Source organism: Taurulus bubalis (assembly GCF_910589615.1).
Source record: "Taurulus bubalis genome assembly, chromosome: 10".
Lineage (NCBI taxonomy): Eukaryota > Metazoa > Chordata > Actinopteri > Perciformes > Cottidae > Taurulus > Taurulus bubalis.
In genome coordinates this window covers 13,604,389-13,628,372 of record NC_136598.1, presented here as the reverse complement: position 1 = coordinate 13,628,372, position 23,984 = coordinate 13,604,389, and the positions used below count along the sequence as shown (strand labels likewise).

The following is a 23,984-nucleotide window of genomic DNA, read 5'->3' as shown; positions in this document are numbered from 1 at the left end:
GAAATCCCCTGACGTCACGTCCCAGAGGTACCCTGCAGGTACCTATATGTACATCGCTGCATGCAGACGTTGAACATTCAAATTAGTAAAACACTAGAGCCCAAAAGGAGATCGTGACCACACATAATAAATATATATATAATAAATATATATTTATTTATTAAGTCCTCGTTTTTATGTTGCCGAGCTTCACTTAATTTGCAAAGCAAATTGCAACTATGTAAATGAGCAAACACTTTGGCTATTTATGATCCAAGGTAGTCAACGCCAGCTTTTCCCATACAGAGAAATGAGTGAAGCTTATTTATTCATCCTGGTTGCATCATGTCACCCCGCTCCCGTTTCCGACAAAGTGGTGGATGAGTGGGAATTCCTATTTTTTTTATCATGAATAACTACAATTGTCAACTGCGCCAATAACATCACTGCACGTTTAGTAACTGCCCTAGAAAGAGTGACGTGTACAGTTTCTTTACAGCATTAACTTTTTAACTAAATGCTCAAAGTTGTAACGCACAACAGTGACACCTGCTGGATACACAGAGGACAGCCAGTTTACAGGACATGAAAGTGAACGTTGAAGCATTTAGAGGAAGCAGTGACTCAGCAGGGACCAGGTTTTAAAAAAAAAGAAAGGAAAATCAACTCAGCTGCAGTGGTGTTCTAGATAAATTGTTCCAACCTGGAAGTTGATTAACAAGACAGGAAAGACGAAAAACAACCCCACCTAAAGTATTTTTTTCCTACAAAAGAGTTTGAGTTATTTTGGGGCTCTAAAAGCTTTGAAAATGAACCGTCACATCACTGTTCAAACAGCTCAGAGACCCAGACAACCTTCATGTCACAAGCTGGGAACTGGTAGGTTAGACGCATGCAGCTTCGAGCTTTGGTCAGCATGACGGCACCAGAGTGTTTTTGCAAATGCGTCATAAAAGGAAGGTGACATCTGCTTGTCATCTGGTAAATTAATCCTTTGTATTAGGCGAATGCCAACAGGGTCAAACACGTCCATCTTGCCTCACACCACTCGGTAAGTAAAATACTAAAATACCATTATTGTGCTAATAACTAATTGAATTGCTGAAGGAGAAAATCATATGTGGACATAAATTCAAAGGTTTGTCAGCCCCAGTCTGAGGATTAAATTAACTGTTTCAACTAGTTTGATTTGTGCTAGTTGCAGTATTTTCACTGTGTTCCATTACACAAACATATCCTGCATCTAGTATTTAATCCCAGCATACTGCAACTAGCCTGCACACGCACACACAAAACAATTTAGTGTAACTCATTTCATAAATTATTAATTCAATCACAAGCAAAAATACTGAAACATTTGCTAGTTGACTGAAAATACTGTTTGCTTCTTTCAAAGAACTAACTACATAATATGCATGCTAGTTAAGCAAACAAATTGGCTGTTATATCTATTTTAAACAATTTGAAGTGTCATGCAAAGATTATGTAAAAACTAGAAATTGTAAACAAAAAACTTTGGATAGACATTTTAAATCACACTTAAGTTTTACTATAAACATGAGTGAATCAAAATTTAATATGTACGAAAATGGAAACCTATTTGTTTCTGGATTTACAGCACTCAAAATAAAAACAAGAGACACTGGAATTCTTCCAGCACACACCCGACTGTCTCCACTGTCTGTCAAGGTGATCGGTTTTGGAGCGTCAATGTGAAACAATTTGAAAATCAGACATCTGGTAGAGGGGGTAAAATTAAAATTAGACTTGCAAATTAGCTAATCTACACGGATTTGACAACAGTATTATTAACAAGACAAACTGAGATTCTGTGCAGTTTTGAGGACATACAAAAAAATGCTTCAGTGACTGAAAAACCAAAATTAAGTCATTGACAATATTAATATATGTATATTAATACCAGCAAGGCTGTTATTTTTTATGTTCAAGTTTAGAAAATTAACCATTAGCTTAAAATTGAGGGTAGCAGTCACTGTCCCGTGGGTAGCGTCCTGTAGGGTCGTCCATCAGTCACCACCTCTCTTTTTAACCTCCTTCGTGGCTCAGGACCTTTCCAGTTTCCTCCAGTACTACTCACCAGGTTCCAGGAAACCCGAAACACGATGCTCACATGGAATGAAAAGTAAAATTCACAAGGAATCTACACAAAGAAGAAGAAAGAAAAAAAAGCTAAACTTAGCCTCTTTTTTACTCTGTATAAAAAAAAAAAAAAAACAGTTCCCCTCCCAACCTCTACTCCAAGACATGGATACCCTTTGAAAAAAAATCATACAGATACAGTACATCACGTTTTGTTTTACTTCACTTGAACTGCAAAACGAGAGGGCCGGGAACAGAAATAAGAATTTACCAAGTCTACATTGAATATGATTTTCTGTGGATCCACACAGAAATCATAGGGAACAGTTGAACTGCATTTTTTTTATAGGCGTCCATGACAGCTTAACGACGACTCCCCTCCCTGCCTAATTTCCACAAGTCCTCTTCGCCCTAGAATTGAGGGCCAGGGAGGCAGATAAGGGCGTTGTCTTGCTTAATCGTTCTTCTTCTCCCCCTCTGGTTTGTCTGTGATGGCGGCCGTGGCAGTGGCCGTGGCGGGAGCAGCGTCTGCTGCTTCCGTGCCGTCAGGGACGCGTTCCACTCCACTGGTGCCAAACTCGTTGTACCTGTTGGGATCAACCCGATAGATCCAGCGCTGGTAAAGGTAGACGAAGAACACCACGTCTGCAGGAAAGGAGACAGGTTAGTCCAGTGAGAATCAAGTATAATTAAAAAACATTATTCCCATAATAACCATTTGTCATCAAGTAAGAACCTACCTAGTAATAGTGGTTAAATTAAGTCTTTAATTGATTATGATGAAAACATGTTGGGTTTTCAGTACTAAGCCTGTCCAGCAGCATCGGCCATCTGTTGTACAGCCAGAACGTGACCGCTCAAGACCCACAATGCCAGAACTCAACAGTGGACACACGCACTGATATGAAAAGTGAAACCCAGAAAACCAACTGAGGCGCTAAGCGGATGGAAACTGAGATAAGGACATCACCTACAAATGATGAACATACATTTCCTCAACTGACCAACCAGCATATCATCAAGAAAGACCGACTATGCACACTTCACAGACCATCCAGTGAAAGAAGACATTTAAGGGGGTAACATGATTGCCTGTGTGAGGTTCCCTGAATGAAAATGAGCTGACATTCAACCAAATTACTCCACACAGTTGTATTTAGTGGAAACATCTTCAAAAACATGTTGAATAAATAGTGTCTATCTGTAGGATTTTTCAGAGGGTAACAATGTCAACCTGGCAATAGCAATGGGAATCATGAAAATCAGTGCAAAGTAGTGAGTTGTCTTATGCCGTGTTCACACCGGATGCGGCGCAAATTTGCGGCGCGACCAGATTACATGTAAAGTCAATCCACAGACGCGCTGCGACGCGAATTGGCGATTTATTCGCGCCGCGGCGAGATAGACGCGTTTGAGGCGGCGCGAACAGAACGTTTGACCTTGGGCAAACAAAGCGAAGGACGCGGCGCAAATTCGCGTGAGTTGAATTCTCCCAAATCTGCCGGAGAAATCGCGTGACGCAAAGTTGCGGCAGCCAATCAGCGTTGAGAATCAGCGGTGAGAGCTCCGCCCGTCACCACCGCCGTCTCCCCGTTTCTGAATGAAACTGCTGCTGCTCCGCCTGAACCAGCGCTGGTAGCGGCTTCATTGTTGTGGGACTACGGATAATATTATGAACCCAGACACCATGGAGTTTGATGTTCCGACATATGTGGAATTTACACAAAAAGTATAAAGCAGAACTAGTGGTTATTTCCATAGTGGATGGCATAATCGGTATCGTTTTATGGAGATATGCGAGACGCAGTTCCTGGAGGAGTCGGTGAAATTCACCGTGCTGTGTGCGGCTACGGATGATGTTATAAACCCAAATATGAGGGCGTTTCATGTTCCGACATGTTTGGGACTTCCACAATAAATATAAAGCAGAACTAGTGGTTATTGATTCCATGGTCGATAGCGGAAATGAAAGCTTCGTCGCTTGTCTCTCACAGAGCAAAGCCACGCCCCCTTCGCGCCGCGATTTTTCGCGTTTGGTGTGAACACCCTCGTTTCACTCACGCGAGTAAACTTCCGCGGTGGATGCGGCGTAAATTTTCGAGCCGCGTCCGGTGTGAACACGGCATTAGTCTTTGAACTAATCTGTCTGGATTAACTGCACAATGCTGAGCAATGATTTGAACATGAAACAACCTTCAGTAAAAACACTGTACATCTGAGTGTCACCAAGCTACAAACTCAAAATGGCTTTTTTTAAAGACGTTAAATGATTATTTAACTTCCCTGATCTCTGTAAATTCATAAAAAAAAAAAAAAGTGTAACATCTAGAACAGGGAAGACGTACCATCTCTGAGGCATCCTATCCTGTACATCATGGGCATCTTGATGACAAAGGCAAACAGGTCATCAATAAAGGTGTTGAGAGCCTTGTAGGTGAGCATCCTCCATGGGAGGTGGGCCACAGACTTCATTTTGTAGTTGATGAACAGCTGTGGCGTCATTGTAATGAAACCTAAAAAACAAAAACAGATATAGGAGGGAAGTCCCACATTAGGAAATATAAGCAATTTTACACCAGATGCAGTAAATTAGACTTAAAGCAATGAGACCAAGTAAAGTCTATTAATACGCAGCACATTAGCAGAGGCCATTGGGAATTGGATACGTAACCATGATGCAAGTGAGAAAACATTAGCTGTAAGTACATCCACTGAGAGACCGGATAATTAAGAGAGACTGTTAGAATAATCAGATGAATCTCTGGCCTTTGAAAATAGATTTACATAAATAGTAACAAAATCAATAGTAAATTCCATAATACATGGCAAAAATAAATATAAAACAGATGCAGGAATAGTGAAGAATGAGTATAGAAAAGATGTTGAATTTTAATTTTTACAGTATATTAGAGATAAGTTATAATCTTAACAAAGACATGAAATATTGTCCGTGTTGCTTCATCTAAAATGATCATCCATGTTAACAAAAATCTGTTAAGATACAATTTATTTGTACATAACTTTATTTTTACTACATTTGGTCGTTTCATATTTTTTTAATACATTTTACCGACACAATAAAAACACTGTCAGCCAGCAGCAATAACTTATAGTAAACATTTGTTTTTAGATCATTTACTTCATTTTCATAATCTTTTTTTCGGTTTGGAAGGCCGACAGAGATTTTAATTTATAGGCAATAACCCAGTGGTTCTCAACCTTATTTCAGTGATGTAACCCCTGTGAAATCATTTTTCAGCCAAGTACCCCTAACCAGCGCAAAGCTATTTTTAAAGGATTTTTTGAATGGATGCTAATATTTTATAAAAAAATCTCATGTACCCCCGGCGTGCCTTCACTCACCCACATTTGAGAATCACTTTAATAACATACTGGACAACAGTGTTCTCTGCACCATTTCATGTACATTAGCTAATTCATGGACAGCTACATTGCACACAAATAAGTCATTACGTTTATTTGTAATGGGTTCATTGTCTATCAATTTTTTTACCATTACAGTACATGAAGTCCCATTTATGTGCCAATAAACACATAAAACGTAAAAACGTTCACCTCCTGCCAAACAATATAAATATCACAAAAGAAAAACACGACAAAATGATACGAAATGACACGAAAAAAACAAGACAAAATGATAATTATTCAAATGAGTATATAAATGCTTCAGACATACTTACCAAAGGTTAACAAGAAGCCATAGAGCATGCTGAGCACCCAGGAGTACCAGCCTTTGTGCTCTACGTACAATAGACTGTAGACAGCATAGCAGCCAAACAGAGGGTAGAGCAGCCAGGACAGGTACTTGAAGGCCATCTGTTCACAGGTCAAGAGAGAAAAAGGAATGTACTTTTATGAAAAGCAAATAAGTAATATTGTATATGACATGCTTGTGTTACTGCATTCATCCCAACAGAGATGTTCATTGAGGCTTGCCCTTTTCACAGAGAAACACTTGAGGCACGTGGCTTAAGGAACCGTCAGACGTTCACATGAGTGAGTGTGAGTCGGTCATCAGGTATTTTTGAAAGCAGAGTCCTCAGAACATGGCCGGTGTTAAGAGTTCTGTAGTTGAGTATTTGTTTCACTTACATCGTCGTAGATTTTGGTTGAAGACTGCACATATGTTGACTTGTCGTTGAAGACCAATCTTGGCAACACCCCTGCAATTTTGTTCTCTCTGTCCAACTAGAGAAATATAAACAGAGGTGGTTACTGGTATGTGGAAATAATAGCACAACATACAGACACAGGTACAATAAATTAGCATTTGGATTAGCATATGATTAACAAAAAGCAACGTTTTAAATACGTGTGAAACTTAGTCAAATGCAATTGTTGGGCTTTTTAAAGTCAGTCTAGTAGAGGAGACTCCAACTAGACTGACTTCAAACCAAACATTATCTTAAAACATTCACTGGTTAACTCCCAATGTTGTGGTTAAAGATGCACTCCATGATATAGGCTGCATTAAGTTGGTCTGACATTTTTAATATTTGTTAAAAGACTGAGGACAGGAGTCTTTTTTTATTTAAATAGAAAATGTTAAACAATATTGTGCATGAAAAAACAAATGATGCTCCGACTTACCTTGACGTCCATGACCTTGGTGATTTTCCACAGGTCAATTAGAAGGCCGATGAAGACGCTGACCTGCACCACGAAGTTAGTTTCGTTGTCCAGGATGTACAACAGCACGACCATAGACTGAAATACTCCAAATGTGATGGAGCGCACAGAGAGGCCTTCAAGAGACTGTCTGCTGTTCCAGAACTGGATATCTGAGGAGGAGATGGCAAGTTGAAGCTGAGGCATAGACACACAGTGCAATCTATTTTGTCATGTCATCAATACAGACAGGCTGCTGTGACCTTACCATTCTTGAAGGCAAGAAACTCGAAAATGCTGTGCACAATGGAGACAACAATGGTGATTCCCAGCAGATACGGGTTGGTTTCCAAAAGAGCCACCTATAAAAGAGTTTTTTTAAGCTTAAATTACAGATGTAAGAAGTACACAAGTTACACTTAGCTGCAGCCTCGTTGCTAGAAAACAGTAGTTGAAATATAGTAAACCTGTCCAAGCATTCAGGATGAGAATCAGAAGTAACCAATTATACTAAAATACAATTGTGATATGTCAATGCCAAAAAACATTATTGTATACCAGTACATGCTATTCTACAAAGTGCATTACATAGTAAGATAATCAAATTTCACACAACGAAACATGTAACTGAGGGACAGTAGACACTTAAATCATTTATTTTTTACTGTCATATAAAGTTCTTTCAGACAGCTGATATGCAAGTAAATATGTAGTGCACCGTAATTAATACGTCATACATAGATAATCTGCTAGAAAGCAGAACAGTTTGGGAGTTAACATGATGGTTGAAACGGGACACCTGCGTCAAAGTCCTTTAAATATCTTTATTTAGTCTTATATCATCTTTTTATTTATTTATTTGTGTTGATATTTAAAATAGCATCATAGCACTATAAATACAGCAAGTTTCTATGTTAACATTCAGTCTCTGTGACCCTTGACGTCTTACCTTGACAGAGTCTTGGTCTTCATCAGACTGCTCGTAGGTGTCCTCTGGTAGGAAGTTCCACGGTGAACGTGCATTTTGGGCAGCGTAGAGCTGCCAACGCCACAAGGACAGCGGGCAGTAGCCAAGGCGCAGTGGGAGTGTTGTCAGGGTATCGTTGATGGGAAAGTGGTCCTTCTGAAGGTTCCAGTAGTCATTGAAGTACACAATCGGATAGTAGTCGCCACTTACAGCATCAAACTTAACATCTAATGATACAAGAGTGGAAATGTCAAAGATGGTTGGACAGAAACAGAACTGTAGTTGGGACCTGGCAAAGGGGCGAGTGGGAGGAACTTACGTTGGTCAAGAGGAGGGGGAACAGAGCCCTTAACCCAGGCAGTGTGGTCATCCACCATGTTAATGGTGAGGTTGGGGTGCCAATGAGAGATGATCTCCACTGGACCATGGCTCTCTGCTCGCTGTTAGGAAACACATTTGATTTAACATTACAGTGATGAACTGCAACATCATCTACGAAGAGCAGATTGTATTCTATTGATGATAGGACCAATAGAAAGTCAATTCCAACTAGTCAACTTATTGACTTTATGTATTTTTTATTTAATTTAGTTAAATGTATTTATAGACTTTGCCCACATACAATATATCTGCAATAAGCCAATATCAGTGCCTGGTCAATGTATCGGTCTAGCTTTACAGTGTACGAAATAATTTAAAAGTAAAGCAAAAATACCAACCTTGATCACTTCGGGATCTGCTTCTGTCTCGCCTGTTAGCAGATTCTTTGTCTTCATAAACTTTCTTCGCTTGAATTTATTCAGCACTGAAAGAGTAAACAAGTAAAGGTTAACACTTAGAAATGATCAACTACATTTTTCTATTATTACAACTTTTGTTTAAAGTTTAGAATTTGTGCATTTTGCATGTGTGCTTACTGCGTGTTGAATGAACTGTTGCCAGTCTGCGATACTGCCCCTTGCGTTTTGGGTCTGGGTGGAATCCACTTTTAGTGAAGTAGACGTGCATGTAAAGGGAACCGTTCTTTAACAATTGCTGCAAATACACACCAAACAAGTATTAGAGTTTCAGTCAAATACACATTATAAATCCGTCAAGTTCATAGTTACTTGTCTTTCCTGTGCTTCACCAAAATCAACCTTATATCTTAAACTAATACCTGATCCCTCTGACAATCCATCTACAGTCTGTCACCTCTCTCTTCAGATGCATCACTTTCACATTGCACCTCCCCGTCATCCTCACCTCTGGGATGTCCATATCCTTATAGTACTCGTAACAGCCGTCCTCGTTCTCTCCAACGGTCCAATCTCCGTAGACCAAGTCCCTGTGGAACCAGAACAGGGCTTCTGTGTTGTTGAAGTCTGAGAACACCTCGTCTTGGGACATATACACGTACAAGTCCTGCAGGGACAGTAAGAAAGGTGTTTATGATATTAAAGAGTCATGGGAGTGCGCAAGTCAGTCTGAAAGGAAGATATAACACTCGTTTGCTTTCAAAATACTTCAGGAGATCACAGTGTGAGGAATGATTGACAACTGGCTGTGTAGATAAAAAGGCAATAGACAGAGGGGACAAGTGTAATACCATGAGGGTGTCCTTGGGAAACAGGTTCCTGCTGGGTACTCTGGGTGCCCCGGCTGGGGTGTTGGGGTCTGGAGTTGAAGGCCCTCGACGGAACCAGCTACTGATCGCCCAGATTATGAAGATTCTGGAGAAACAAGGGGAAACAGTAGAAAATAAGATCTGGTATATAAAGGCATGAAAGATAAGTTCAGACAAAAAACAAAAATATAAGAAAGATGACAAAAACATAATAGGAGAGCAGTAGGTTATGAGTTGGATTAATACTCAAATTTGTATGTTAATGTGAAAGATGAAAAGAGTACTCTGGAAACTGTTCACAAATATCAAGAACTGACATTTGTATCAGTCTAATGCTGCATTCACATCAAACATTACTCGCGTCAGTTTACCGTCGTCCCACAACAGTGTCTGAATGACAGCCGCTACCAGCGCTACTTCAGGCGGAGCAGCAGTTTGATTCAGCAACAACAGGACGGCGGTGATGACGGGCGGAGCTTCTCAATGCTGATTGACTTACGGCAGTAAATTGAACATTTTCAACTCGCGCGAATGAGGTGAATTATTCGCATCATTCATGTCTGTGCATTGACTTTGAATGTAATCTACTCCCGCTTCAAATTCGCAACGCGTTTGGTGTGAACGCAGCATAACTGTCAACCATCTTTGTGTGCTTTTAGTTTTGTTCTGTATGTATGTATGTATGTATGTATGTATGTATGTATGTATGTATGTAACTAACGATTATTTTAATAATCGATTAATCGGTTGATTATTTTTTCGATTAATCGGATAAAAAAAAAGCAAAAAAACATTTCCAACCCTTTGTTCAAAAACAGAAGTGACAGTGCAAATTCACAGTGCAAAACATGTTCAGAAAGCACAAACAGGTTGCTCCTTGAACATCCCCGAGCTGTTAATTAAACAAATTAGATTAAAATGGACTAACACTAAAAACATACACATGTATGCTTTACATCTGCCTTTTTACTGTAATTGATCTCCTTGGAGTAGAGGCTGCTTTAGCATGCCCTGCTTTATCAATATGTATGAAACACTGGGACAGAGGGAAGCTGTACTGCTCCTCTCACGTCTGTTTTGACCGAAACCTCCAGGCCCAGCTCCACCTCATCTCAGCTTAGCTCAGCTCTGCATCAAGCTGTGCTGCATATACAGAGTCCTCTTCCTTAAACTATTTCATTCTGGGCCTCTTACGACCACGAAATGACGTTGTTGGCTAAGCCCAACTACGTGATTTGATTCAGTCTACTTTGAGTAAAAAAACAACCTGCAGCCAGATCCGCCAGTGTGCCGATTTAACGTTAACGAGTGACAGCGTGAACTGAACCAGACCGGGGGAGTTACGGCATGTTTCACCACGTTACGGTTTTTTACAAGCAAGACTTAACTGTAACGGAACATAACTTCAACAACAATACACAACCCAAACACGTTAGCTAACGTGATAGCAAGCTGACTAGCTTCCATTAACAACACGTTTTTTTTTTATTTATATATATATATATATATATATATATATATATATATATATATATATATATATATATATATATATATATATATATATACACACACACACACACATGCACATGCACATGTATACATACATGCATACATACACACACACACACACACTTCCCTCTTTGGTTGCTATGGGTTAAACAGACATTTAAATAATGTATTTTCTGTCTGGCGTCATCATAAAATGTATAAAGATCAATTCTTTGTTACACATGATTGTGTTGCTTTCTATGCCTATGATTTGTTTGGTATATTGCAGAACATGCATCATGTTCATAAAAACTTTACCCATCCACTTTAGATGAGGTATTGTTTTGGCATTCCTCACCACTACCAACTACTTTATGAAAGATTTTAAAAGCTAAATTCACTGGCAGCAAATCTTACAACAGCAAAATAATGCAATATAATCTTTTTGCTTTAATACATTGACATGTTCTTTCACTGGCTGCTGGTTGGCTGTCAGAGTAACTGCTTGCCTAAGGCAGGGAAAAATCAACCATAGGGTTTTATTCGATATAAATGCCAAAAGAGGACTACACTGGTACTACCTCCATACATGCTGTGCTTTGTATGGACATTTTTGGTGAAAAATAGACCTGGGTTTTCTGTGCATTTGGTTAGAAAAGGAAGATATCCCTCAAAATTAACCAATTATGAAACTGTTAAAATGCCCTGAAAATTCCTGCAAGCGACATACACGAGACAACTGACATCCACAACAGTCAGGTAATACGTATTACTAGGGAAGGGTATCGTCAGGATTTCGTTCCCCCAATACTACTATTCCTATCTTATTTTTCATTACTCAATAACTGCTTTTTAAAATACAAAATACAGAACTGGATTAGAATGTATTCATATATCAGACATAACTAAATGGCACCAATAGACTATCAACAGTAATGTTTACAAAAGTCATCAGCCTATATACGTTTGTGGGTCAGAGTCGTAGTGACTTATCACGCTCAAGCAGTCTTTGGATGAATACAGGTAAACAGTTTGCGCGGAGAGCAAGAGACGAAACACATTGACCAAAATGTAATCTGGGAACCCAGACACTGTCCTCTGATAATGATTTTTAAGGGTTTAAAATCAACTTCTAAACTGGCTACTAATCTTGTCGTACATGTCGTGTCTCAACTCCAATTCCAGTCTTGAATCACAAGTTGCTAATTGGACCATGGAAAAGGAAGTCTAGGCCTGGATATCCACTGCCAACACCAGAACCCAAATATAGCCCCTTGTCCACAGAGGCTTATCCGTGGTCAGATAGATAGATGATGGGTTCCAAGGTTGGTATTGTGTTAATTTTTACATCCATAGTGTCAGTAACTTTTAATCTGTGGGCTAGTTATCCACTTATAAAGAGAGGGCGAACCAGCCAAATTAAAAGACAAAAAGAAATACTAACCTGAAGAGGACTCCTTTAATGACCTGCCATGCATTAGGTGCTGGTTGCGGTGGCGGCTGAGGATCAAGTGCATTTTCAGCTGTCGGCACAACCTGGTCATCTGTAGTTGCAACAGTCCCATTACTGCTCACCTACAGCCAAATAGAAACATGGTCATTGGAGCGAAAGAAGACACTTTACTGAAAGCTCAACATGGTGATATGATAGAGTAAAGTCAGCTTTATTGTACATTTCTCGACGTACCAAACATACAGAGGAATTAAAAAAAACATTTCTCTCTTGTCCAACAAATAAAGTATTTTCTACAGGAGACTAAATCACCCTCGGTCAAAACTATATATACATTTTTAAAGGATTGAGGATGTAGATGAATGAAGGGACAAAATAATATGCATCCATACATGGCAGGTTTGACAATTAATTGGCTCGATGAAACAGTATCTTATAAACATTCTCTCACTTCAGCTTCTCAAATATGAAGATTTACTGTTGTCTTTGTTAATAGAATTTTCAATTCACTAAATGGGTTTAGACAAAATAAGCTATTTGAATAAATAACATCGGGTTCTGGAAAACAGACATCTTTTAAACTATCTTCTGGCGTTTTTTTAACTTTCAACTGAACAAAATGTTGAACTGATGAAAATTTATTGTCGACGTAAAATAATTACAAATTACTGGAGGATATATAAAAGAAGACATGATGGGCAACCAAGCTGAGATATTTTATTTCCAAGTACCATTAAATAATATAATCTCTTGACCCAATGGAACCTTTGTGTATTGTGGGAGTATATTCATACAAATCAGCATATTCAATATCAGTAAAATATGTAATTAGTTTCCTTCAGCGTGTCCCCCAACCCCTTCAGCAAGGCCACATTCTAGTGACACAATACACAAGCGTATGTCAAGTCATGAGACTCATTCACTATCTAAACATCTAATCTCCTCCATTGTCACCAGCACAACAGACCAGAGGTTGGCCTCCAGAAACAAACACTTGGGGGGGGGAAAGACATTTCCGCTCAGCAGGTTATTAAGTTTCCAATATGGCCAAGAAATGACGAAAGGAACATCATAAATGTTAAGGTTTGTGATAAGCCACTGGCCTAGCACCATCACAAACTGAATTTCAAGGCCATGAAATGGCTCAAAATAGATCTTTTCATCCTCGATGCTATGTCCTGTTGTGTTCAAATAGAAGCAATTCTATTATCTGAAACATGGATCTCTGTCTCCTGAAGGGATCAACATAATAACCATTGCACAGACAGATCATCAATATATGCTCTGTAAGAGTAACAAGGTTAGCTGTTCCGGCTCAAGATAATAATTTACACACACTGAACAAGGATTAACAATTAACCACTTATGCAGGGTGCATAGCAAATGCTTCACACTGGATAGTGTGCGTCTGAAAGGAAACGGGCCAACAGTCCAGATAAATCAGTCTTTCACAGAAGTGGAGATTGCTTTGGTAATATGTACTACACATGGTGACAGGATCTCTTACAGAGGGAAGTAAGCCAATAAATAAGGAGATAAAAGGCATATATGTTGATTGTATGTCAATTGTTAATGGCTAAAAAAGGCTTTCCGATGCAAAAATGTTTGTTTGCCAACATTAAAGACCACTTTAAAAAGGACATTTTGTACAAGGAAAATGTATGATATTTTAGACATGAAAATGCTGACATCATGCATGTTGTGCTGGGACCAATCTGTAACCGACAGAAATATTAAATAAAAACTGCAAAAAAATAAAGCACTACTAGCTACGTATTATTTCCCCTAGATTAATCTTTCAGAAATGCCTCTCAACTGATCACCAGTAGTGGGCCTCAAGAGCAACATAAAGGCCTCACCTAAGACCAAGAACGCATGTTGTGTCTTTGCCCTACATTCTGCCACTTAGATTTAAATCACAGAGCTGGGCTTCAGTTATTCTGGAAGATAAATCCCTCATGATGAGAACCCAAAAAAACAACATTTAACCTTGGAAAGTAGATGGTTGTTAGAAAAGGATCTGGAAATAATCTTCTGGGCATTTCTGAGACGAGACAGAGATTTGTGGTTGCTAAATCTATACTCTGCTGTGAGAATACAATGGAAATAAAATGACATAATAGGGATATTGGGGATACAAAACAATAAAAAGGTACATAAAGAAAGTAAAAACAAAGTTTAACCTAATTCTGAACAGATTGGATTGACAAAAAAAACTCTACTGTCTTGATCTCAAGAGTAAAGATACCAAACATTTCCACCAGATTGACAAGCTGCTTGTTTGAGCATATCACTATGTTGTGTGTGTGGGTTAATACAGACGTAAATGAGGCAGAGGGGACACCAGTGGTTGGCCTCTGGAGGGTGATGATTCATTTTGACCGGTGGTAACATGTGACATTTGTCACTCCGGAAATAATTGCTAGTTGGTTGTATATTGTCCCAATTACTTTTAACAAATACCATTTAAAAACATTTAAGAGAGAATATTCCAGGGTTAGACCATTTTTGACGTTGTCTGCATGAGATAAATCATCTCATTTGACAATTTTACCAAGATAAGCTGCCAGATTTGCGGTGAGGCGGACAAAACGTACATCGAGCCTCAACGTTTCCCTGCGATGACTGTACCTAAAGAAAGACGGCGTGACAGTCGGTGTGAGCGAGCTGCTCGAGACCGGCCTGGTTAGTCAATCTGCGTCGTTCAGGTGCGGGCCTTGTGATAGCTGAATGACACACCGCAGCAGTCCGCTGGCTCACACCGACACGCATTGAGTTCACTAATTATCACGTCACTTTAGAGTTATTGTACGTCTTTAGTTGGGTTTTAGCCATTAACACCTCTGCCCCTTCGCCAACCGTCCGTATTTCTCAACACCCTGCTAACGGCAGGAGGGGAGGTCGTTTTAAAACCAGCCGGCACTGACAACGTCACTGAGGCTCGTGCAACTGTCGGTTACACGTTTAAATGTGTACGGTCCCACACTCAACGGTCCAACTGACAAAACGGCCCCATTCCCCTGGACGTGACGAGTAAATGAGATAATAAGAGTGTCATTCATTTTTACCTCGCCGTTGCTCTCGACAGCTTTAGGTTCTTCGCTCTCCTGCTCCGCCATCTTCCCTTGTCTCTATCGCGCACACGCCACACTGCTGCCTGGGAAACTGTGCTCCGTCTCGCGAGAGGACAGTTTGAAGCGTCATTGTAGTGACGTGGGTCTTTAGGGGAGCGATAAATATTGTAATATTCTAAGGCGTTTTTTGTGACACAGCAGTGCTGATGAAACGGTATGAAACACCGTGCTTATTCGTGCTTCTTCCAAATTCTTCTCAAATTAATAAAGTAGAAGCTTGGAGTATTGGTGTTTATTACATTTCTATAACAAGTTGTAATTGTTCTCTATACTCTGTTATCTTCCACAGACACACTTCTAGTATAAAGTCGCTAATTTGCAGTGATATAATACCTTATTCAACCATACTTCTGTACAATTTAAAAAGAGTTGCACATTTTAGGCTACTTGAAATACAATCCTGCTGTTTGCTGCTTTCCAGAGGAAAATACTGTTTTTTTACACAACACTAAATATCAACCTCAACTGACAATAAATATATTACATAAACAATTTGTTTGCTTTCAGTATACAGGACATCAAGGAGTTGACATCCTGAGAGACTTAAAGATATCCACCATGCGCATACATGTCATCAACAACGGGGGTGGAGAAGCTGGACATTATGATGACATTAACATTATTGCTGGAGGAGGAATCATTCTGGACAACACTGGATCTGTTGCCAGAGCTCCTTGCGATAAGGCCAGAAGTCAAATGCACTGAACACGTGAATTCATTCAGAAAGAGCTCTTGCTTTTCCAAATATACCATGTACATAAAAGAACTATGTGTTTTCCAACTTTTAAACTGAAAGTGAGGTTTCATTGTTGAACAATGTAGCAGAAATGGGAGTTACACTTGCATCTTAAAACCTAAAGATAATGAAGAATGTATTTTTTATTATTATTATAAATTGTTATTAAGGCATGGCTATAATGGTGTTTCTTGTTTTTTCCCCTGCAAAATGGTTTTACAGTGACAAGACATAGTAAAGTAGAAAATGCAAAACACTTAAGGTGCTAGGTAAGAATCACACTAATAGGGAGTAAATACAGAAGTAAATATATTTTAACAATGGCAGGAGTCAGTTAAAAAGCAATACTGATAGGATCAAGTATTCTAACACTTATGAAAAGTAACTTAATTAGAGTTAATTTTGATTAACACTTTAAAAGTCCTAGTCTCAAATTGAAATAACACAAGTAATATGTACATAGTGTACACAGTCACACTTCTCAGTGTAGTGTAAAATATTAACTCTTTGCAAAGTTGAATTGACTCGAAATTGTAGCACTATGTTCAGTGTATGGTCTGTTCCTCAAGCAGCATGACGTTGGTGTTGGCTCCGAGCGAGGAGAAGCTCTGCTCCTGGCCCGAGGAGGAAATGCTGCGGCCGGGCATCGAGCTCTCCTTCTACCGCCGGAGATTCTGACTGCAGGTCCAACGCTGCAGCAAACCTGGATCTGGGTCACTGCCAGAGGACCTGCTGGAGTCTGAGCTGCAGGAGTTTCTGGTGAACCTGAATATTTTCACCTGATTTCACACAGAATCCAACCAGGTGGCACCAAACAATTCACATTAAGCTTATTTGGAGTTATCTTTTTTGTTTTTTTAAACACTGCAGGTGTTTCACATGCTTTTGTCGACAGGGTTTGCCTAAATCCACACAAAATGAAGTTCCTTGCCTTTCATCATCTCTGCATCTGATCACACTTGTCATGAGAGAGTTTGGGGCCTAATACAAGTCTTACATTTCAAGGAGACTTTTATCTTAGAGAGACTTAGAGAGAAAACATAAAAGTTATTTGTCCTGTGCCAATGCAACACATGTCACTCACAGGTCAGACCGCCATTGAGAGAAGGAGCTTAAACCAAACTGTTGGTCCAGAAAGGAGCAGATGTTCAAGCCAAAGCCAATGGGAGGTTCTTCCAGCCTAATACAGGACAGGGCTTTTATTTTGGTGGGTAATGTTACCCACCCCCCCCAAAAAAACCAGAAGCTACATTTTCTATTAAGTTGTTTGTAACCAAATCACTTAATCATTGTAACCAAATCACTTAATCACCCTTGTGTGTTTCCAATAGAGCTTCCTCTGTCACTGGCTTTCTGCACCAACCAGCCCAACGTTGTGTCTTTTCATATAGAAAACTCTGACAGAAGAGCTGATATTTCGACCCAATTTTGACTTACAAATAATCTGCACACTTTTCCCTCATACTTTTTCAATAAAGAAGGATATTTACTGATATGTGGTAGCGATGAAGCCTTAAACGGTGAAGGGAATAGTCACTGGTTTGGTTTTGTCAAAGGGCAGCATACAAGAGCAGCACATTGAGAGTACACAAGATGAAATTATACACAGTATGTATGGCATTGGACACAATTACTTGTGGTTCTTCAAACTATTGAGCTCCCTCAGTACATAGTGCTCTCTGGTCTGAATAAGGCAGGCTGTTTATACATGGAGACTATTGTGATGTTGTTTTACATGTATTGTACTAATTAAATTAATTGTGTTCATAACCTTTTCTATATGAATGGAATATTATATAGGATTTCGTAATAAATAGCAAATATTGAAATTGGTTGAAGGAAGAATTGCTTGAAAAACCCTGTTGATTTCTAAAACATTTTAAAAGAAGGCAAACTTCTGTTTTGCTCAGAATATAGTATCACAACATCCTGGTACCTGACGCAGCTACAGCTGACGTCATTTTCCACACGGTCAAGCGCACATGAGACGCTGCAGTTTGAGCAGGAATACCTCAACAATTAGCATTTAAGGCAACCTTCAGTAAGTTTCTTTTTACTAAATAACTCGACATTTCTTATAGAAACAGTAAAGCGTGCTTCACCAGGACAACAATTGTAAGGAAGACAAATAGTGTTCGGCTCTTTAGAGGTGTTTCGCCGCAGCACCTGTGTTTTGACAGTGCTAGCTAACGGTTAGCTAAGTTAATGCTAGCTCCGAGCTAGATAAAATGTCTTGTTTTTATGCTACATTTGTTATTCTGCAGAGTACAAACCGAGTCGTGTCAACACTTGTATTCGTCAGGGTGTCCTGCTGGCTTCAGTTTAACGTTGGTGTGTAGACTTTCATTCGCTATAACAGCACGTTAACGGTACTTCACGACACGTCCATGTTTGTTCCTATCACAGTGTTATAGCGCGAGTTATAAATCGTGCGCTGGTGTGAAGGACACTGCGGACGTTGTTCGGCACTTTAATCGTGTTGTATTTACGTCGAGGTTGTTAACATTATAATTATTACTCGACGCGTATGTTGCTATTTCATCGGTTTAAAACTTAATTCAGGACTGTAGTTAAATGTTCTATGGACCTCAATAGGAAGCTAACAGTACACATTTGAGCTGCTGTCATCTTCTTCCTTAAGGCCTCCTGAATGTTTATATTCTGCTTTGGATGAGTTACGTCAGCGGGACATGACGTGTTCGGGAACTCAAATAACTAGTGAACGACTGCACTGCTGGGTTTTCTTCTGTAACTGTGAGAGGCTGAAGACGGTGAAATGTGCGGTTAGCTCTGCTCTCCACTAGAGGCAGAGAGACAGAGCTCCAGTAGTTGTCGTTCAGGGAGTTTTGAAGCGTAATGACAAAACCTCTCTCAGAATAAAGATATTTAAGAAATAATTTACTTTTATGAACATCATATGAATCCCAACGTGTCCGCAAGTCGGGAATTATATTGATCGTGTTTCTACTTCCTATTGGACGACAGCGTACCACGTGTCCGGAAATAAACAAGAGGACGAATCTGCGAACACAAGTTTAATGTAAATATCACAAACAAAACGGCTCCAGTGGTACATTATTACTATTGTACATTGTTCCTGTTTCATATGGTGACCCAAAACGTTGGAGTTCAGTTCCCGACCCATCAGTGAGGTTGACTGTGCGGAGAATGCCTTCCTCTTCTCCGACTGTGTCACGTTATCGCTTCTCGGCCTTTTGGCTAAGATCAAGTGTAGTATCTGTTCTTATCAGTTTAATATCTGATACGTCCCCTACCCGGGGACCATATATTAAATTGATTTTTGGAATAGGGAGATGGAATAGGGGCTTGCTCCGTCCACTCCACGCATCGACCTGGTATTGCAGTACCTCCAGGAACGGTGCACCCCCTAAATGTGTTTAAAATAATATCTATTAAACTACCACAAGTTACCTTAAATTATTATAGATCGTTGTACTAATTGGCAATGTAATTGTTCAGATGCTCTAACTCTGTTATGTTATGTAAGTTGTTGTTAAGGACATTTAACGAGTGAGACAAGGGTTTTGTGAGTTCACAGTTCTCTCCACGTTTGAGGAAAAAATTAAAACATTCATTTATATACTCACATTGATTCAATCTGTTGTTAGACTTTATAATGCTCATTTCCCAAAAGTGTATATATATAATCTCATATAAGGAAGGATATATAGCAGATCTGTTGTATTAGACTGCGAGGCCAACTTGATGAACTGACAACTGGTTGAATATATAGATATATATATTTCTGTGTATGGCAAACGGCAAAATAATAACGATGATACGTCTTAGATTACATAACTTCATGAAGGTAATCATGTTCAGTCTTTTGTTGAACTGTATTATTTGCTGAACAACCAGCGTTGTTCATACTCCAGACCAATAGGTGGCAGTCTGTCAGTAGCGCACCAGTAGTAAACAAAGAAACAGGAAGTGGTTATAATGTGAGAGACGCAGAGAACATGTGTGATTTTATTCTTAAGCTCTGAATTTAAAATGTGGATCAAACTACTTTTGACAGCAGTTTGCTTTAGCGTAGTCTCATCTGAACTCACTGTTGAACTGTTATTCTTTAATGGGAGGTAAATAGATACAGCTGGTGAGTTTAGGTTGGCTTTTGATTTGGAAATACAGCATTGCATGATGGGAAGTGTACCCATTATTTAATGTAAATAATCGTTGTCAACCTTGTTACACATAAGTTTCTTCCATATTAAATTACTGTGAGTTATCAGACCTCTTATAGTCTGTATTTTTGGGTAATATCTATATTGTCAACACCCTCAGTCAACATGGTATGTCTGTGAAAGAGTCCCCGGCCTCGGATGTGTACAACTCATACTTACCTGGCAAGGGAGATACCATGATCAAGAAGGTGGTTCACCCAGGGCGAGGCTTGGCCATTGCACTTCGGCTGAGCTGACCTCTGCGAATTCCTCAAATGTGGGAATCTCGATTGCATAATTTCTGGTAGTGGGGGACTGCGTTCGCGCTCTCCCCTGATAAAGTGTGAAAAAATAATTAATCATATTCACTGAAGGAGGAAAGGTTTGGCTTTATGAATGATGATAGCAAACTAGTCCCTATACTGTTAATAATCTAAAGGTTGGATGTTGACTGCTGTGAATCAGGTAATGATTTTAATATGAAATAGCATTTGTCTCCTCGTAAAGCAAAATAAATTCATTCAATGTTATTAATATACCCTCGCACATATTTCAACTGAGTCGGCCTTACGCCACCCAGTGGTGGGAGGTCCATCATAAATCAAACACCACAAAATGGTTCTTGCATTTAAGTATAGTAAAATTCAGTCTCAGTTTGAAGACCTCAAGCACAGCCTGGATTATTTGCAAGATGCAAGACACATTTCTAAGGAAATTAGGTCATTTTTAAATTTAAATGAGCCAATAGTGAAATACATGCAATGTTCCCTCTAATTTTTTTCAGCACTGAGCAACATTTTTTTTTCTGAGCGCACATTTCAGCACTGTGAGCAATTCGCAACCACGCGACCTGCCGAAAATGACCACAAGCCTGCGTTAGCCATAGGGGATTCAAAGAGATGGCAGCAAATGTATCAATACAAGGTTGATATTTATTCAATAGCGCAGCTTAGAGGGAACACTGAATACATGTTAGAAAAGCTTGTGACTGGAAAGGTGCCAACTCCATCCCTGGGTCACTGGTGTCAAACCCAAGGCCCGCCACGTCATTGTATGTGGCCTGCGACGGCTTGAAAGCCATGAAATCGCGGAGCCGTTTTCAGTCGTTCGCGGACCTGTTTTCAGTCTGTCACGGGCCTTTGCATGGGCAAAAAAAAAGTGCTTTTATTTTGAAGGGATTTTTTAATGCAGCAGAGTGCCGTCTATTCAATTCCTGTCCTATTTATTATAAAAAAAATCACACACATTTTGTGTAAAGCTGGCCTTGCACATGACAAATAAGACTTGACAGAGAATGCATTGCAGTTACCTGTAGTTTGAAGCATCAAGACCTTCATTTGCTATCACCAGTTCAATGAAGGCCTTCCTCAGCTGGCCCAGTCTCAGCACCTCAAGGAGCCTTTGGCGAATGATCCTCTCACAGAATAGCTTATAGCTGACATCAAACATGGGCTCATTCCTAAAACACATGAATGAGAAGTAAAGAAATTAATAAGTGTTCTGATTGTGTGCACATACAACAGAATGCAGATTGAATGTTTACTTTTATATTGTTAAGTTAGTAGCTCCTTAAAATGCAATATAATAAATAACTTACTGTTTTTTCTCTGGTTTGTCAGGCCTCGTCAAAAACCTGATGTACTGATTGTAACAGCCTTTGTGGTACTGCAGCTCAGTCTTTGTCTTTTATATGCATCAATATACTTTGGTCATCCTTCAGCTCGGCAGCTTTCTGCAATTGGCCTTAACGAAACAAAAAGGATAGCTCAATGAGTTTGTTGACATATCTCTCGCACATAATTGTACCTTTCAGTCAGACAGTGTGTGTGTGTGTGTGTGTGTGTGTGTGTGTGTGTGTGTGTGTGTGTGTGTGTGTGTGTGTGTGTGTGTGTGTGCTTACCTGCTGTTAATGTTTCAGCCTTTGACAGAGGATCCCTGCTCGGTTGATTAACTTCTCCTTTTTTTGGCAAATTATGCACAAGGCAGGAAGGACGGGGCCAGAGCCTGCGAGTGGCATCCCTGACCTAGATCGTCGTTTCTTTGTTGGACTCGTGCTGCTAGAAGTCGATGGAATGGCCTCGTGGTCTTGCGTAGCTTCTTGTCTCTCACGTGCGAGACGCCTTTCCACCTTTGCGATGGCGTTTTTGTCTGTAAATCTACGGTAACACGTGTGATGTTCTGGTGTTTTCCTCTTTATCGGTAACGTTGTATCTAACCATGGGAGCCGCCATCGTGCCATTCTGTTGACAAAAAGCAGCTACCTCATTGGTGTAGAACGATCACGTGTCGAACCGTGCCACCACTCGCGACCAAGATCCTATTACGCTCTGAAGAAAATAGTTCTGCATAAGACATAGACGCATCGAGAATCGACTGGAAATTCAGCGACAAACTTTTTTTTGGTAGCTTAGCACGACTCGTTCTTTTTTATGAGCTAAAGATTGTGTAGATGCACGCCTGTGGAGCGGGAATCCTTTTCTAAAAGACTTTTCGTGGTTCACCTTGCGGCCGATCAATGCAGAGTCACAACATGCTTTACATGCATGAGTTTACACACCAGACTATTTGTGATAGTTCACTTCATTGACAACTTTTGTCTAGCACGAGTCTGTTAAAAAAAGGCTGAAGTTATACAATTATTAGGTGTGTTGTATTACTTTGTGTCTTTTGGGTTTTTAATTGAGTGTAAAAGGGAATATTTCTAAATAGCTTTTTTGTGTTGGCATACTGTGATATCCTGTACTTTCTCAGGTTCAAACTGCACTATCTTTTTATTAAATCAAATTGAGAAGTTGAAAATGTTCCTCGCATTGGATCTTGGCGGGTCATACAGGGATGATGGTGGGTCAGAAGCCAGACCAGTTGAACCACTGCCCCAGACCACATGCATGTTCTTATTTGCTCAAAATTATTTGTTGGACCAGAGTTATGTCCTTCTCAATTGTGGCAAAAAAGCTTTGAATAAAGTTAATATAATAAGGTGCGTTTGATCTTTGTCTTTGTTATTTTCTTCTGTTTTAAGTTAAATCTTTGATAGAGTAATGTCGGTTTCTTAACTAATTAAATGGATGCATGTCATAGTAAGAGAGAAATTTGCTTAGATATATTTTTACATTTATATAAATGCATGTACAATATTTTTACATTTAACAATAATCAAATACAAAGACAGTTATTTATACAGACTTCCAATGAGATCGTCGGAACTGACTGTAGACAACCAATCACAAGGCCAATTGCAGGCTCATGAATATTCATGAGCGAGAAATCCGAATCCAGCGTTACGAATGTACCTGCCGCGGTGAATTTACAGTGTTTTTGGTGAGACTGAACTAATTTCTTCTTCATAACTATTTATACAATCACTGTTTATACTGCCCAATTGTCTTGTGATGTCGGACCTAGTGTTAACGTTAGCTAGCTCGTTCGCTAGCGTTCAGACGTGCCTACAAATGTAGCAGCTAGCTAACGTGACTTTGCCTCGCAAAGAGTTCACGGTTACCATCTCTCATTACAATATCTTCTAAAGTATATATTGTATTGGTTATACTGACTACTGTCAATATCTCTTGCATCTCGTGTTAACCCGTTAAGTCCTGACGCTTGAGTACGTGTCCGGTAAGGTAAGGTTAACGTTATCTAGCGCCTCTAAATAGAATCTCTTTAATCATAATTAAGCTGGTTTAAGAATATCAATGTGAATAT

General features: G+C 39.5%; 1 protein-coding gene across 1 annotated transcript; it reads right to left on the bottom strand.

Moving 5' to 3' along the window:
* Window positions 1-1,011: 1,011 nt before the first annotated feature.
* Window positions 1,012-15,344, bottom strand: clptm1 (CLPTM1 regulator of GABA type A receptor forward trafficking; the record flags this gene model as incomplete). Its single annotated transcript, XM_079224582.1, has 14 exons — window positions 1,012-2,724; window positions 4,425-4,592; window positions 5,781-5,916; window positions 6,193-6,288; window positions 6,691-6,881; window positions 6,977-7,070; window positions 7,658-7,902; window positions 7,995-8,115; window positions 8,395-8,480; window positions 8,593-8,710; window positions 8,921-9,079; window positions 9,264-9,387; window positions 12,217-12,347; window positions 15,294-15,344. 14 exons carry the CDS (start codon window positions 15,342-15,344, stop codon window positions 2,534-2,536), a joined length of 1,911 nt encoding a protein of 636 aa, XP_079080708.1. The 3' UTR covers window positions 1,012-2,533.
* Between the last annotated feature and the right edge of the window lie 8,640 nt (window positions 15,345-23,984).